Here is a 17,415-nt window from a genome sequence, read left to right on the forward strand (position 1 = left end):
CTTGTACATGATCCATCTCAACATCAAATATGAAATGATTCCTATCATTCATAATAGAAAAAATATTTTCTTATTCTGGGAAAATAGGTTTGCTCTACAAAATCATACCAAGAGTTATTTTGCTTGGAAATAGACTTAGCACCAAAGAAAAATTCTTTTAATAATTTAAGAAAGTTGTGTTGATCAAGTTGAGGAAATTATTCCCAAAGCAAAAAATGCTTGATTACCCCAAACTTCCCTACATGGACATGACAACAAGTATGTTTAGTTTATAATAGTAGTGCTAACTACATAAATTTAGCTAAAGAAAGTTCTTCAAATTTTGAGATCATGCCTAAGATGCTAAACCATGACCAAACTATAGATGAGATTCCATTGAAAAAAAAAACATGCATGCATTTGTAGCCAAATGACCATGAAATTGCAGCTAGTATGACATACATAATTATGATACTCAATGTAAGAAAAAGCCAAGTGATGAATTGCCTAGGCAAAAATTATGAGAATCTGTAAGTAAAGTCAATCATGTATATGAATTCAACAACAAATTTTTTTTAGTACATACACAAAACTGATTAAGTGGAAACGAAAGTGGAAAGCTTGTTGTTGCTAATTGATTCATGAATCATATCTTGGATCAACAAACATTTAAATGATTCTTAGAAAATAAAAAATGTAGCATTTATTTTGGTACATAACATTGGTACTCATTTTAAGATGCCTCAACATTTCTTTTAAAAAATATTTTTTGAAAAATAAAGCTACAGTTTGCATAGTAAAAAAGAAAAACATGCAAAATTCATGCATTTCTCATACTTCATGCCTACGGAGTAACAAGCAACTCCAATACATAACAAAATATTTTGTATTGTCAAATTCAAAATTTCCAAGTATTCAACTTTACCTTTTTATATCTCATATGTTACTTTTATTTTAAAAATATGGGTGGATGATTTTCTCTTGGTCAAACTCTAGCGACTCATTAGTAAAAATAATTATTTTTTTCATGTCCTATGCCCTTTCTCTTTGATATCTTGATCATTACACTCCTTGAAGCTTGCATACATAATTATACATGAGTGATTGAATAGGAATGTTCCTTCAACTAATGAGAACTTGAAGGTTCTCTTAACCAATCAACAATAGATCTTGCTTTCTCACGTGAATACTAGAGTGCCCATGATCCATTAGGACAATTGCCTTTAAGTTAGAGTAAATGTCAGTTTTGGTACGAGAGTATGTGGAAATCTCCTAGTGATCCTCTTCTTTAGACCCCCCCCAAAGAACTCTTTGAAGTTGATATTTTTATCCCTTGCATAAACTCATAAGCCTTCATAACTTGATTGATCTAATGGTGAATAAGGCCTTGTAAATATAGAAAACATAACACATTAAGTTTTAGTTCCAAAAACTAAATTATATGTACAAAAGATACAAAACAAATTATACCAAAATAAATATGGATAGTTGCTAGCCTTCCCTCCTTTTTTGATTTTGATGAGTTGTTCACCTATTGAATGAGGAGCAAGAATTTATAAGAAAATAAGTTTTCCACAACAAGACATACAAGATATTTCTTATTGTTATCCCAAGAATTTTACGTTAGTTTCACTCTTTGCTATGCCTTTTATTTTGCTAATTGATTTAAAGGGTTATCTGCCACGTGAAAGCTCCTTTGGTAGCATTTAGACATCTCTTCTACATCTTTTGCACTTTATTCTTCTCCCATTATTTCCTTTGCTGAAAAGAAGATTCATCACGGGACATAAACATCATAAACTTTTTGTAGTTTTTTAAATTTGGGATTTGTTTTCTTGCCATGCTTGTTCTTTAAGGTTATTCACTTGCTCTAGGAAGATGCATCCTTACTAAAAGTCTTTGCAAATATGCCAGCCTTCCAAAAAAAAAAGGATGTCATTGCTTGAAAAGACAAGCGAAGAATGTAATATTTAAAATATAATATATGAAAGAGAAATTTTAAAGACTTTAACATGGAAGCTTCAATATGTTAATGCCACACATGAAAGATAATAATTTCTTTACTGTAATCCTCATTGAATTACATTCAACAAAGATATAAAATCTTTATATTCACAAAAATACAAAGATCAAAATGAATGAAATGGGGTTTTTATACTTATTGTCCAATTAGCACGAAGTATTTGCATTGAACCAACAAAACATGCTAAAAAGGATTAATTTTAAAAAGCATTCAAAATAATAAAAAGTGCATCACAAAATATTTTACTTATAGAGAAAAAAAACATGTTTCAATATTATCAAGAAATCACTTTTGCTATTTTCATGTAAAATTTTTACCAAAAGTGGAAGGAGAGGCAACAACTCTAGAGGAGATGGGGAAGGGTTAGGGGTGGAAGGAGAGGAAGCAACATAGGAGGAGGAAGGTTAGGGGTAAGTGCATAGTTTGAAGTAAATTATAGAATTCAAATTGAATTTTGATAATACTATGACCATCTAACAATTGATCGCTTTGTCCATGATGTCATTGACTAAGCATTTATTTTGGTCATCTAACATAGCCAAGCTATAGCTTGGTTGATGATATCATTGAGTAGGCTAAGAACATTAGATAGAATCACCATTTGCTATCTCCATATGAAGAAATTCCCTACCTCAAATTCAACTACCTTCGTAAGAAAATTTGCAACTTGAATTTTGCTACCTCATAATTCAAAATTTGCTAGCTCCATGTGGCAAAATTTACTATCTTCATATAGGGACAATTTTCTACCTCCATGTGAGAAATCCTCTCCATGTACTGAAAATTTGCTATAGGGTAGCAATACAAAGAGCTTCTTGCAAGAAATTTGATGAAAAGTTTAAAAAGAAGAAATAAGTCTCTTAATATAGAGATCACATGAAAAGTAGCTCAAAAAAGTTTTCTTAAACTAATATAGATTGCTTTATAGAAATAAGCATACTCTAGATGAAACTACCTAATTAATTTTGCATGAAAAGACAATAGAATTTGAATCTTTGTTTTCATAGTAAATAGTCATATATATTGATTTAACACTTAATTTGTAATGATAATTTCTAAGGATAATATACTCAAACATTTTCCACCTATACACAAATAAAATTTCATTTGCACGCCATTATTTAATTTATTAAATTTGATTCCTCATTACAAAATCTAGAGTCATCTCAAAGAAATCTCCAATATAAAAAAAGCACGAAGCTAAATGATGCTATGAAAGGGCAACTAGAATATGATAATATTGTTTTTGGCTATTGGTGTCTCATCATAGTCAAACCCTTCATTTTGATCTGGTAGACCCATTTGTTACCAATGGAAGTATTTTTTGGTAGTAAATCTCATAACTCCCAAGCTTTATTTTGTATGATACTATCATACTCCTCTTTCATGGCTTCTTACCACTTGGGATTATCATTAGCATCCTCATGTCTCCTAATTTTGGCTATATCTTTCATAATGGTCATTAATGCATCACTCTCATTGAGCCTATCAGGTGCCCTTTGGATTCTTGTAGATCTCTTATGGAGCTCCTAAGTGACACATATCCTCATATCTTGTAGACTTGCTATATATTTCATAGTGGTCATTAATGAGTCACTCACATTGAGCCTATCAGGTGCCCTTTGGATTCTTATAGATCTCGTAAGGTGCTCTTAAGTCCTTACTCAATATTTGAGGATTTAGCAATAACTTGAACTTCTTTGATGGTCTCATAAAACCAATTTGGTACAATCCTTGACTTAGGTTCGTAGGTTCGACATCACCAAATATTCTTAGGTGATCTATTCTAGGATTTATGGCTATAAAGGCCTCTTCAAGTGTTTTGTTTTAAAAAGGATTTTGTACCACTCTAATTATGGAGGTACATAGTTGTATTTACTACTTTGCCCCACAAGTATTTAGTATATTACCATCTTTAGCATACTCCTTGTCTTCTCACTGACAGTGCAATTCATGCACTTTGGTACACCATTTTGTTGGAGAGTTTGAGAAATAGAATGTTGCTTTTATCAAGTTGCCTTTCTCTTTATAGAATTCAACACATTTTGTTTGAGATATATTATCCCCTTTTGTCTAATCTAAGAGCCTTAACATGTTTGCTAGTTTGGCGTTCAACCTTGGCAAGGTATTCCTTAAATTAATTAAGGGTCTTAGACTTCTCCTTCAGGAAGTAACACCCATGTCTTTCAAGAATAATTGCCTATAAATGTTAAGAAGTATACATCATCTCCTACTAATTTGATATTCATAGGACCACATGAATTAGAAGGTATTGAAAGATTTACAACTGTAAAGGCCTCTTCAATTGTTTTGTCTAGTATGGATTTTTTACCACTCTAGCTATGAAGCTACATGGTTGTATTTACTACTTTGCCCCACAAGTATTATATATATTACCATCTTTAGCATACTCCTAGTCTTCTCATTGACAGTACAATTCATGCGATCTGGTACACCATTTTGTTGGAGAGTTCGAGAAATAGAATGTTCCCTTTCTCTTTATAGAATTCAACACATTTTGTTTGAGTTATCTTATCCCCTTTTGTCTAATCTAAGAGCCTTAACATATTTGCTAGTTTGGCTTTCAACCTTGGCAAGGTATTCCTTAAATTAATTAAGGGTTTTAGACTTCTCCTTTAGGAAGTACACCCATGTCTTTTGAGAATAATTGCCTATAAACTTCAAGAAGTATACATCACCTCCTACTAGTTTGATATTCATAGGACCATATAAATTAAAAGGTATTAGTTCAAGGATACATGCCTTTCTAGAACCCTCATTTTTGAGATTGAAGTTACATGTGTACCATTTGCTAATATGAGGAGCCCTCATCCAAATCAAAGACTAGCTCATGCCATACATTTAGATGCCACTCTTTGACTATGGGAGTGCCCTCGGGAATATCATGGAGTAGAGCAATAAGTAGTCAAAAAAAGTGTATAGAGGCCATGACTGCGGGATCAAGCACTTAGCATATATATAAATGAAGTGCTGCACATGATATGTCAGGGTGTAGGTAGTAGCCACCTTCAAAAAGTCAAGGTAAGAAAATTTGTAGAGAACATTCCGGTCCCTCACTTGTATCTTTTGGAAGAGGCTCCATTCCCATCTTTAGTGCAGGTGCATATATGTAGGATGGATGTGGCAAAACATTGTAGTGCACCTTCTGATACTTTGGCTACTTCAAAAAGGGTATCCTCCAAGCTGGCTAAATTTTTGCATCTGTGTCATTGATGGGAACAACTTTGGAATTGGGATCCGTATATTTGCCTCAAGTCTCTTTAGCATTGGTAGCCTACGATTGCCAAAAAGTTTTCTCAATAAAGGTGGTCAGGGCCCATACTTCCATTATATCCATAGCCTTGAGATTAAAATTTTGCAACTTGCCTTTCCACATACTCAAATTGGTTGTCTTAAAAAGGCCTATATTTATGTCAAACACTGTACCACTTGGGATCTTTGATCGGGATATTTCAATCTAGTCATCCCCATCTGTTGGAAAGTGGTTTGACTCCATACGAAGTGGCTATTTTGGAAGAGGCTTAGCTGAGATGAAGGCCAATTGGAGTATACTTTAGAGTGTTTGGGAGTGAACGAAACAGGTTGATTAGAATTCTATAATGCAGTGTAGTGCCTATGGAGGGCTATGAGGTGGAAGGGTCCATGGAGGTGGAAGAAGTCGGTGGCATGGAGTGAGTGGGAAAATTAAAATATGTTTTTAGGGGAGAAGGAGATGGGTAGTGAATATTAATGGAGTGGTGTGGCAAGTGAGACATGTCAAGATGTGTTGTGGAGTTAAAAATTGCTATACCTATATCGGACTCTTCCTTGATTAGTTGTGTGGGATAGGTGACATGCTTAGTCTCAAAATGGCTGAAGCCTTCATTGAGCATTCTCTGCATTGCCCCCAACATCTTATTATATAGTATAAGGATACTTGAGGGTTGCTAAATGATGTTCTTCCTTCATAAAGCATATATGCGATGCCATAGTACTCACTGTATGGTGGGAATTTATGTGCACTGCATAGTCTCAGTCATGGTTGGTTGGGGTGGGCCTTGCAACTCCTCTCACACTCAATGTTTCCTAGTAAATGAATTTACATCTCAACTAGTTCTAACAACCCAAGCCTTCCCATCATGTTGGAAAAGGTTTCTTGGAGTTGAGAGGATATGATAGACGGGGTGGGGGAATGGGGTCTAATCGAGCTAGAATTAGGAGCCATGGAGCTCTATCAAAACTCATTGAATCATCTGAGCTAGACATATCAGGTCCATGTATGGAGTGTGATCTCAATGTTGAATTTTTAGATTGGATCGATGCTAAGCTTGGTATTTGGTCAGATAGGATGTTGTTGGTAGTACTGTCTTCCAGTTCAAGCTCAGATGCAAGCACGCCTCTAGACCTCAGGTGCATGTAAGTGAATTAGTGTAGACAAACACCTAGGTAAAAGCTAGCAATTAGGTCAATAAGCTCCAACTGATAGTCAACTACTATTTCAATGTGCGCTGAAATAGCAATTCACCATGCATTGGGATGCTATCTCAGCATGCATTGGGATAATAATATAGCGTGTACTAGGTTATGGTTAATTCAACATTGTGTCTTTTTTGAGCAATTTTTGGGCTCAAATGATAATTTTCAATGCTTGTAACTGTTTGGAGATTATCTTGATATCACAGATTTTCAAGGATGCTCAATTTTTATGATCTTCTCTTTTAGTTCAATCAATTACCAACTTTACCCCTTTCATCAATGTTTGAGTTTTACTTCAGTGGTTCTAGGGCGGTTGGTGAATAGTTAGTTAATAGCCGATTGATCACTTAATGATCAAAATGATCAATTCAATTCAAACCCTTGCAATGATGATCCGTTAATTGGCCTTAACTCAGCATGCGTTGGTTTGCTAACTCTACATGCACTAAATTAATAACTCAACACGTGGTGGCTTAGGAGTTTTGACTCCTATTTTGATTTGGTGCATTTAATGTGTCAATTGGAAGATCTTGTCAAATATCAGAGTGTCAGATTGTGTCAGGTACTCAAAGCTAATTTAGCATGATTAAACTATACAACATGCATTGGGTTAGTCTTAACCCAATGCGTCTTCCCCAAATTGTGTCACCAATGGAATTTTTAGACATTTTTGAGTTTCAATGGCTTATGTGTAATGCTAGGGGGGGACTTCTCTACCTATTCTACCTACTACGAATAAGAAACAACAAGAAAAAAAAAAAAAAGTTTGAAGCAAAATGGAGTGTTTCTCAAAAGGAGGATAGTTTGCCATTTCCAAGACCAACACTCACCCAATCATCACTTTTTAGCTTTTTTCTAAAAATTGGATAGCATGCAAGGTTGAGCAATGATCACATCTACCTTTTCCTAGATTTGTACAACTAGAAACCTCAAAAAGCATCTACAAATAACTCAAATTGAATACCTCTCTCTTCTTACTCACTTTTCCTCTTTTTTCAGCTCATACCTTTCCAAAACACCAAAACCAAGTACTTTGAACCAAGCTACTAGCTGTTGGGCAATAGGAAGGAATGGGATAAGTGCATGCAAGCAAACGCATACCTCTAACTCCCTACAACAATGGTCACAAAAATGTGTGGTCTCAACAATGTCTCACGTGTTGTGGGGATCTTGAGCCAAAGGAATTGGCTATATCTTACCATGAGAATTTGTGTGGTCTCAAAACTAGAGTTCAATGTCTAAAGAAGGCTAGCAAAAGCATCGACTATCCAATAGGAGCACAGGGAGCACAAGCAGAGAGACTCGACCATGCTACCCCAGGGGTGAATTACTATGTAGAGTTAGAAGGTTGACTGAGGTGCTCTAAGAGACTGGCAGATGAAGGCCCATCATGGCAAGTAGAGTCCCAGCATTCTTCTACAGGAAGTTTGGACTTTGAACGATTGGCCATTTCTCTTTGGATCATTGAAATGAGTGTGAAGATTATGCCAATGAACAAAGAGGCAAATGTTTTCCATACTGCACTATCATTCTAGAAAAATCTCATGAAGAAGGGCATGATCAAAGGAGACCGGCCACTGCAGATGGCCAAAGCATCAACAAACAAGAAGAATGACATGCTCTTGATGGGAAAAGATGCCATCGAGTACCTAAAGGGGTGAACATGGAGTAGTTTAGGAAATTTTCTCGAGTTCCTATAACCATGGAAAAAAATCCAATTCAGCCTACTCGTATAAATTGACCTACACCTTTAAGACCTGAAAATATTTCCATGGATCACTTGAAAGTTGGTCAAGAATGACCTCATACACATGAAGGTGCGTATGGCAAATGGAGACTTGGAGATCTTATTCTTCCAAGTGGACAATCTATTTACCCAGGGTATAGAGTAAGCTGAGTGGAACTACTTGTGGGACAAACAAAGAAATCCAAGACCAGTTCAAACATCAAGATAAAATTTTAGAACTTCAAGGGTACTAATGACAAAGACCCATATAGTCATCTTTAAAGCTTCTTGTACGTTTGTCATATAAATGGTGCCACAACAAATGAAGAATACATGGATTATTTCCCATGTACCTTAATTCAAAATGCACAAAGGTGGCTCAACCAATTTCCAATTGAGTATTTTCTTGATTGGTATGCTATGTTAAAAGCATTCCTGTGATGGTTTAGATAGGAAATCAATGAAGAAGATGTTTGCACAAAGTTGAGTGAGCTTAAAAAAAACACAGAGAGTTTGTCCAAGACTTTGTACTTCGGATGTGAGCTCTTATTAATCAATTGACTAATGTACCAGATGACAAGTCTATGAGAGCTTGGTTGATTATGAGATGCACCCAGGTGGACTTGCATAAACCAAAAATAGGCAAACTGACTAAGACATATGAAGAGCTCTTGACATAGCTATCACTCTTGAAAAGAGTGAAGGCTTAAAAGGAAAGACAAAGAAGAACGATGCCAACAATGATATTGATGAAACACTAGCAAAGAAAGATCCAAGCTAAAGAATGCACTGAAGGAACTGGGCATTCAAGATAAATGAAAAATGGTGCAATAAGTGTTCTAGGAATGGACACTTAGAAGAAGACTACAAAACTAAGTACTGCAACACTTGCTGGGCATGATGAATCAAAATGTTGGTTTAATGGAGAAAATCACCAAGTATCAATGAACTGGATGACCATTGATACTCGATCTACCAGTGGCAAACTACCACACCCCGAGTAGAAAGATAAGGGAAAGAATGGCAAGGAGAAGAAATATCCTTCTAAGATCAAATGTTTTTTATGTGGAAATAACTATGTCCATTCTGACTATCCAATTTGGCCTCAACATTTGAAGTTCCAAAGTAATACGGAATGCAAAGAAAAGGATACAAGATGCCGAGGAGTTGTATCCGAGCTAGCAAATATAGTGGATGCCAAGTGGTTACCAGGTCAAAAGGTCTAGTTGCAACCACTATAGATATTGGCCCCTCAGACAAAGATATCAATTAGAAGGCACAAAAGAAACTTGCTATTAAACTCACTAGAGATTTGAAGGGCAAAGCATTAGTAGTAGAAATGCCATTCGAGTAGTCTAAGCTACCCATCCCTAAACCAGATGAATCTTCAAAGTCCAAGGAACAAAGTGCACAAGAATTGAGCACTTCATCATATTCTAGTGCAGAGCTAGCTCGAGGGAAAGATTCAAGAAATATGAAAATCATCTTGACATTTGCTGAATTGATGTGGATAGCTCCACATTTCTATGAATTCTTCACTCAATAAATTAAAGAATCTAAAGAGCAGCTGAAGGAGGTCGATTCTTTAGTTACTATACCTATCATTGACACCCTAGTGGTCGATGAAGAAGTATCAGTGATCACTACCAAAGTCAAAAAGCAGACCATACCAGGTGTGATAGTAGATGGTGGTTAAGGAGTAAACATCATTTTTGAAGAAATTGATAAGAGGCTAAAGTTTAAGACATTCAAGCCATCTCCCTTATGAGTGCAGCTGGTAGATCAATGAGCAGTTGAACCAAAATATTGTTATCATTTCTATAGATGGCATTAATTTCATAGTTAGTTTTATTGTGATCTCCATGCAGCAACATGCCTGCCATATTTTGTTGGGATGACCTTGGCTTAAAAGTGCAAAGGTACTATATGATTGGGGTTCAAAAGAAATGCTCATCAAAATTGATAATCAAGACATTTGCATTCCCACAAATCCTCGAAAGGTTTTGAGCAATTATTGGCCTAAAGGTTTGGGAGTTATAAACCCATTTCCCCAAGATGTGGAGTCATGCTTGATGGAACTACAAAATACTTCTAATTGGTGAGATTGACATTTTCCAATTGGCTACTGACATTGAGCAAAAATTGAAGGCCGCACAACTTGCTAAACAAAAAGATTTGTTTCCAAGTAGTTTCATTGAAGACAATGAAGGAGAAAGGGAACTGGACAAGATACCGATGACCATTACATGTCTTGGAACTGAGCAGTTGGTGCCAGAACCAACCCAAGAACTCAACCTTGGAACGGAAGACAAACCTGCAACAATGGTGGTAAATGCCAATCTGTCCACTGAGCAAATAAAAGCTGCTAAAGAGTTTTATAAGGATTTTTTTGCCTAGAACTATACTGACCTTTAGGGAGTTCCTCCTGAGTTGTATTAATGTAGGATACCTTTAGTGCTGAATGCTAAACTAATTCAGCTAAAAAAGGTACAAAATGAATCCAAATTATGCTAAGCAGGTAAAAGTTAAGTTAGATCCAATTCTTTGTGCTAGATTCATTTATGCTATATTGACTGCAGTGATTGGTTATTTCCCATTGTGGTGGTCCTAAAGAAAAATGGTAAACTCCAAGCATGTGTGGATTACCGGAAGCTAAATGCACAAACTATTCTTGACCCATTTCGAATACCTTTCACAAATGGGATCTTGGATCAAGTTGTAGGACATAAGATGTACTCATTGATGGATGGTTACAGTGGCTACAACTAGATTATTGTAACACTAGAAGATGAATCTAAAACTGACTTCATTATAGAATGGGGTGCTTATGCAACCCTAATAATTCCTTTGGGTCTAAGAAATGGACCATCAACTTTTTAGAAATTTATGGTAGAGACTTTTAGAGACTATCTAGCTGAATATCTAGATGATTTTTGTGTGTATTCTACACACATTGACCATCTTGGCTTCCTTGAAAAAGTCTTTCAAAGATGTAGGCAAGTTGGCATTTCAATAAATCCCACCAAGAGTGTATTTTGTGTCTGAGTTGATATCTTGCTCGGGCATGTCATTTCACAAGATTGTATATGCACTGAGTTAGATAAAATTGAATCTATTCAACAAATGCCAGAGCCTAAGAATCTAACTCAATTTCATTCTTTTGTGGGCTTTAATAGTTTTTACAAGCATTTTATCAAGGATTTTGCTAAGATTGTATAAATTAAGTAAAAAGGATGCCAAGTTTGAGTGGACTTCTCACTTTTCTATGGTCTTTTACAACTTGAAAAGCCAAGCAGCAGTTATAATCATTTTGAGGCAACCCAGATGGGATGTCATTTTCCATGTGCATGTTGATGCTTTTGGATATGCATTACACATTATATTTGTTGAATTGGATGGTCGGTTGGATCATCTAGTGTATATCGCCAGTTGGTTGTTGACTTCCACGGAGTATAACTATAGTACCACTGAGCGAGAAGCTTTGGGCATGATATTCAGTGTACAAAAATTAAGGCATTATTTACTTAGCAACCCTTTTGTTTTCTATGTTGATTACCATATCTTGCTTTATTTAATTAAAAAAACTATTATTCAAGGATGACGTTGGATGCTTCTCTTATAGGAGTTCCACTTTATGATTATTCATAAGCTTGGGAAGACTCATGTAGGAGTTGATTGTTTGTCTAGGCTACCTGTCCTAGATGATGCTCAAGGAGTCGTTACTGAACTTCCAAATGCCAAGCTCTTTGGAGTTGATTACTAATGAGTATGAGTATGCCAAGTTGATGGATTATTTATCTAATGGCATATTTCTTGATAGTATGCAATGAGACAAGCCTAGGAAATTAGCCTTGAAGGCTTGGAAATTCACTTTAATTGGTGGACATCTCTATTGTCACTGTGCAGATGGTGTTCTTTGTGATGGGTTTTGCCCGATGAGTGAGATATAGTTTTGCAAGAAGCTCACTAGGGTCCATCTGGTGGACATTTTTAGGGAGAATTGACAGCCAAAAAAGACTTGTAGGTGGGTTTATAATGGGAAACCTTTTTTAAGGATGCTCAAACTAAGTGTATGGAGTTTGAGGTGTGCCAACGTATTAGACGTCTATTGCCAAATCAGTCTATGCCGTTACAAACTACTCATTCTTGGGAAACATTCCAGATGTGGGACTTGATTTTGTCGGTCCTTTTAAGCTTGCTCTGGCAAGGTATACACAAAACAGATATATTTTGATTACTACTAGATTATGCTACTAACTGGGAAGAAGCTAAGGTGTTCCATGATAACTCAGCTCGAAACACTGCAAGTTTGTCTTTGAAAATATCATTTCTAGATATGGATGCCCCATATAGCTTGTCAGTGATTAAGGATCACATTTTATGAATGAAGTTATGCAATTTTGCTGAAGGATAAATTCAAGATTATGCCTATATTTTTCAGAACTTATTATGCTCATAGTAATGGTGAAGCTAAATCTACCACCAATAAGACACTTAAACTAATCTTGACTAAGACAGTGCAGTCTCATAAAAATGGTTGGGATGCTAACCTTCATGCTCCTCTTTGGGCTTACAAAATTGCCTATAAAGTCACTACTAATTTAACTCCCTTCCATACGACCTTTGGGTTGGAACCTATAGTTTCCTTGGAATTAATTGTTCCCAACCTCCGAGTGGCAACTGAACATCACTTTTATGAATCCAAGGCAATCAAGGGACAATTGCACTAGCTAAGCCACTTGGATGAACTACGTCTTCAAGCAGCTTGGTACCGGTAGGTGATCTAGTCCAGAAGGAAAGCATGGCATGATAGGCATATTGTGTCTAAACACTTGGAAAAAGGTATGCTCATATTACTATATATTGCCAAGTTGGGACCCTTAAAACAAATTTCTTACTTGGATGGAATGGGCCCTATAGGTTGATTGAAGTCTTTCCTAATGGAATGGTACAGCTTGAGGATTTACAAGGGAATGTGTCCCCTGAGTTGTATAATGGAAGAAAAGTAGAGCCTTATTGAGTAGGCTTTTCGTCATCTTTGTCACTCACTCTTACTCTCTCTTACTCTCTCTTACTATCTTCTTGCCCTCTATACCTTCATTTTTTATTATTTCTTCCATCACTTCTATTACCACCTTTGTCTATTGCATCCTACACTATGTTGGTGATCATGGAGCAATGTTGGGTGTGCAAACATTAAAAAAAAAGGTGCACAACACCTTCTCATGTCTCACCTCCACATCCTATTATGGACTTTGGAAATGAGATCATCAAATGAATTCTTAGGAGCAGCAAGCTCCTAAGTTTATCAAGCTTGGGAGCAAGTTTGGAATGAAGCTCTGGCAGAGGAAATCCTTGATTCTTAAGATGACAAAGATCATAGTGTGGTCATCCAGGATATATATTTCTACATAAAAACTCCAGCAGCTCTACGTCTGCTGCTGCTTTGGCAGCCAATAAATGCTATGACACCTACTTCGATGATGGTAGCTACTCATCTTTGTAGGGGTACTTGAACAACAAAGCATTAAATAAAGGCCTCTGAGTAGTGTGCAGGTTCCTCTTAGAGTTCATCGTGTTAAAGAAGAGTGTTAGGTATGTGCTACAACAGTATCTAGTTGAATAATCATAGCAGTGGAGACCAAGTGGCATATTGGTTCTCTACCTTCTAGAAGACTTTTGAGTTGCAACTCAAAGCTTTTAACAAAGGCTAGACACATTGCAAGCTTAGGTCACATTTGTGTATGCTACACCATAGACTCACATCCAATGAAGTACAGTGGCCCAATTACATTCCTGCAACCATTGGAGGGGTAGGGTCATTTGGATCTAAGGAGAACAACGGGCAGCCATTTGACAAAGAATAGGGCTCCAAGGAGCAAAGTCAGAACAATGGCCAGAAGATCTCGGAGGGAAAAAATGGCAAGGGCACCTCACAAGAATATTCTAAGTCATACACACAGTGGCAATGTAGCCATGGATGATGTGTGCACCGAGTAGCACATGCAAGAGATGCCTGTAGGTGATAAGGCTACCACCAAGCAACCTCAAGAGATGTCGCTTAAGCAACAAAAGGAGTTGATAGAGTAGAAAATTGGTGGAGCAACGGTGATAGATTCAACCAGCATATTACACTCCCTGTGCCTTCTATAGATCTCAGAAGATTACCCCTCCCGAGCCATTTCCATTAAACCCCTTATTGTTGCAAGATGATCACTAAGATAGGAATTCCACCGAGTCTCAGTGGTAAATTTTGAGGCAAAAGATGGTTCATGCCACCAAGGCATTGGATTATCTGGCTAATAATTGGCTCCCTCCTGAGGTACTTGACCATAATTTATTTTTGAAAGGATAATATTGGGACCAGCTAACTAAATTTTTTGAAGACTAGATGACTAGCTTGTGGAAGGCAAAGATGGATCTTGATGTGGAGCAAGATAGTCTACAAGTGAAGCTCGATAGCAAGAAGGCGGTCTGTGAGGAGTTAGCCCAAAATCACTCCGGACACCTTGCGAACGTAAAAAAATATTACTACTTAAAGCGGAACAATTTGATTTAAGCAACAATGTTATTTGTCTCACTTCATTTCCAAACATTCAGAATACAATTCGTATCATTGTTCTTCTTCTTCATTATTCATAGTTTTAATTTGTCTACACACTCGTATACATGAAATTACATCAAATTTTAGTAAATATAGAATTTCAAATTCCAATTTACAGTTTTCATTTATTCTACACTTAATGGTTAATCTAGAATCAATATTTTCCACATTGGTCTCTTTCACCTTAGGTGGCCTACCGCACCCTAGTTCCCTACTGCCTATTGCACCAACTCAATGAGGGTACTACCTATTGCACCAACTCAATGCCCTCAGCAAAACCAGCAGCAAACATGGCTTTCGAGACCCGGCCTGATGCATCATCATCTTCCCGAACGTCTTCCCATCGCAGCAGCAGCAGCAGCAGCCGCCATGCTTCATCCAAAAAAATGGCTCCCGAATCAGCTCCTCCAGCAAAGGCTCCTCGCGTTTCTTCCGCGCCTAAAGCTTCTACGCACAATCTGCCTCCCTTGCACGATGCCAATAGCAATAGCGGTCTGGAGCCATCACAAAACGAAAAAGTAAGATGGAATTCGCTTTAAACTCAAAATCGATGATCGTCTGTCTTTTTTATAAGCCTCGCGGAAACCTAGCCCCTGCTTACATTATCTTGCATGCTTTGTTTGCGTGCCTATAGCACAGAAAAGGTTGTCAAGGCTCCCATTTTTTTACCTATGTGTTATTTGCATGCTGAAGCAGCTGCGTCCCTATAGCAGGTTTCAGAAACGCGGAAGTAAGACGGAAATTCCGTGTTTGGTTCCTAGATAGATTTTCCCGTAATTGATGCCTACGCCAGGTTTCAGCTTGTGACCGCTTTCGTGTCTATCTGAATGTTCATTTCCAGTTTCCGAGCTCCTATTTCTGCTTTCTACTTGTCTGTTGATGCTTTTGCGCGAACCGCGCTGTGGCGATCTTGGAAATTTGCAGCAGATAGCCCAGTTATCGTCAGCTTTTGGATGTTCCATCGCGGCGGATGGAGGCAATAACATAATTGTGGTTGCGGAGAAGGAAAGTCACAATGCCAACAATGATGCTGGAAACGCAGGGATGGAAGAAACATCTGCGCTTCAACCAGATTACGGAGACGATGTCTTGTTGGGAAAGGCAAACGCTTCACCGAAGGAAAATTCAAGCAATCCTGTCACAACGGAAGATACGAAGACTGTCGTTTACAGTGAGCAAACTTCAAATTCTTCAAATACAGCTGCCTTTTCAGGATGCAAGGAGGTTTGTTTCAGTGCATTCTGTGTTTTTAAAGCCAGATTCGGAAAAATGTACGTTTGCGTCTGGTTAGTGTAATCTAATAAGTACGAAATAATTCCGAAAGGAGGAGGACTTGGAGATGAAGCAGGATGAGCTCGACTTCATTTTCGCAGAGCATCTTAACAGCGAGCAAGAAGGTTTCTTGTTTTCCAAGGTAAAATCTTTTACGGCTTTTCAAGTATAACGATCGTCACTGAGCCTCTAGTGCCGGGAAATTGAGAGTGTGCAAGCTTCTTTTTGCAGGCCGAACATGTCCTCGAGGCCGGCTGCACGGAAAGCTTGCCCATGGAAGATTGCACCTTGATCAGGCCTGGCCAAGAAGCACCATACTTGTCTCAACTTGGCGCAGCTCTAAGAGCATGTGACCTAAAGGCAGCAGCTGCCGTCCTTGAGGCTGCACGAGATGAAGCATTGCGGGCCTCAGAATTACCTGTGGAGGCTGCTGGAGTCATTGACGCTGCATTCACCGCACTTGCCAAGGATCTTCCTGCAAAGGTTTCTTCATGTTCAGAGCAAAGCACACAAGCTGGTTCATTTCAACAGATTTCAAGACAAACTCTCCTTGCTGTCAGCTTCTTTGTTCCAACGTTCTTCCTTTTCATCATGTTGTGGTTCGGCTTGTCTATGAACTCGGAAAACCAGTCGTTACCTCCGACCTGATGTTGGCATAGATTCAATGCATCTTTAGAAGCCCCTGAAAGATGTGATCTTATCCCAAAGACGCCATGCCACAAGCATTTTCTCTTTATAGATTCAATTCGACTGTGTATGTGTCTGCTGTGAACAGACGTGGGAACTTTCCTTTGCCCTTATCTACACCACGTGAAGCTTGTGGATTAAGCAAAATGATGGATCTTATATATCAGATTAAGCATAAGACTTTGTTTTAGCTTTCTCGTATGCTTTGATTAGTATTGGGGATGGGGAAAGTGAGGGGTCTTTCTTGGAAGTAAAGCTAGTATGAGGGTTAGAAACCTAGAAGATGCATTGCCCAAGAATAAGTATGAAGCTCATAAGTCTCTTATGAAAGGGAATAGCTTGGCATAGGGTACTTTTAAACAAGATCTCACACTTGGCCTCCCTTTCTAGAGCAATGTGGAATCTTATCTTCAAGGAATATGTTTCTACATGTTTGATGTTTTTAAACGAGTGAATAATTATACAGCAATATATTGTTTCTACATCCACCTTTGAATTATAAGGCCACTCTTCTCCCACTCTTTCCATGGCAATGTGAAATCCTACTTATGGAGCAATTGTATTTTTTCCATGGTTGATGTTTATCATGTTGGAACAATCTACCTATGTGGAGCAAAAGGAATATAAGAGGACTAGATACGCTTTAGT

General features: G+C 37.5%; 1 protein-coding gene across 1 annotated transcript; it reads left to right on the plus strand.

Moving 5' to 3' along the window:
* Positions 1–15,098: 15,098 nt before the first annotated feature.
* On the plus strand, positions 15,099–16,794 carry LOC147880943 (uncharacterized). The gene is made up of 5 exons (XM_087402182.1): positions 15,099–15,326; positions 15,505–15,538; positions 15,650–16,032; positions 16,133–16,222; positions 16,312–16,794. The coding sequence occupies exons 1-5, from the start codon at positions 15,099–15,101 to the stop codon at positions 16,726–16,728; spliced, it is 1,152 nt and encodes a 383-aa protein (XP_087258308.1). The 3' UTR covers positions 16,729–16,794.
* Positions 16,795–17,415: the final 621 nt, after the last annotated feature.

The sequence above is a fragment of the Dipteris shenzhenensis genome, chromosome 31 (genome assembly GCF_047967505.1).
Source record: "Dipteris shenzhenensis isolate YYH24624 ecotype China chromosome 31, Dip_SZ_1.0, whole genome shotgun sequence".
Lineage (NCBI taxonomy): Eukaryota > Viridiplantae > Streptophyta > Polypodiopsida > Gleicheniales > Dipteridaceae > Dipteris > Dipteris shenzhenensis.

Excerpts from the sequence above, each read along its gene's own strand:
- LOC147880943 (XM_087402182.1), top strand. The coding sequence starts at position 15,099 with ATGGCTTTCGAGACCCGGCCTGATGCATCATCATCTTCCCGAACGTCT. Across the intron at positions 16,033-16,132 it reads CCTTTTCAGGATGCAAGGAG|GAGGAGGACTTGGAGATGAA; the intron begins GTTTGTTTCAGT and ends TAATTCCGAAAG. Across the intron at positions 16,223-16,311 it reads AAGGTTTCTTGTTTTCCAAG|GCCGAACATGTCCTCGAGGC; the intron begins GTAAAATCTTTT and ends TTCTTTTTGCAG.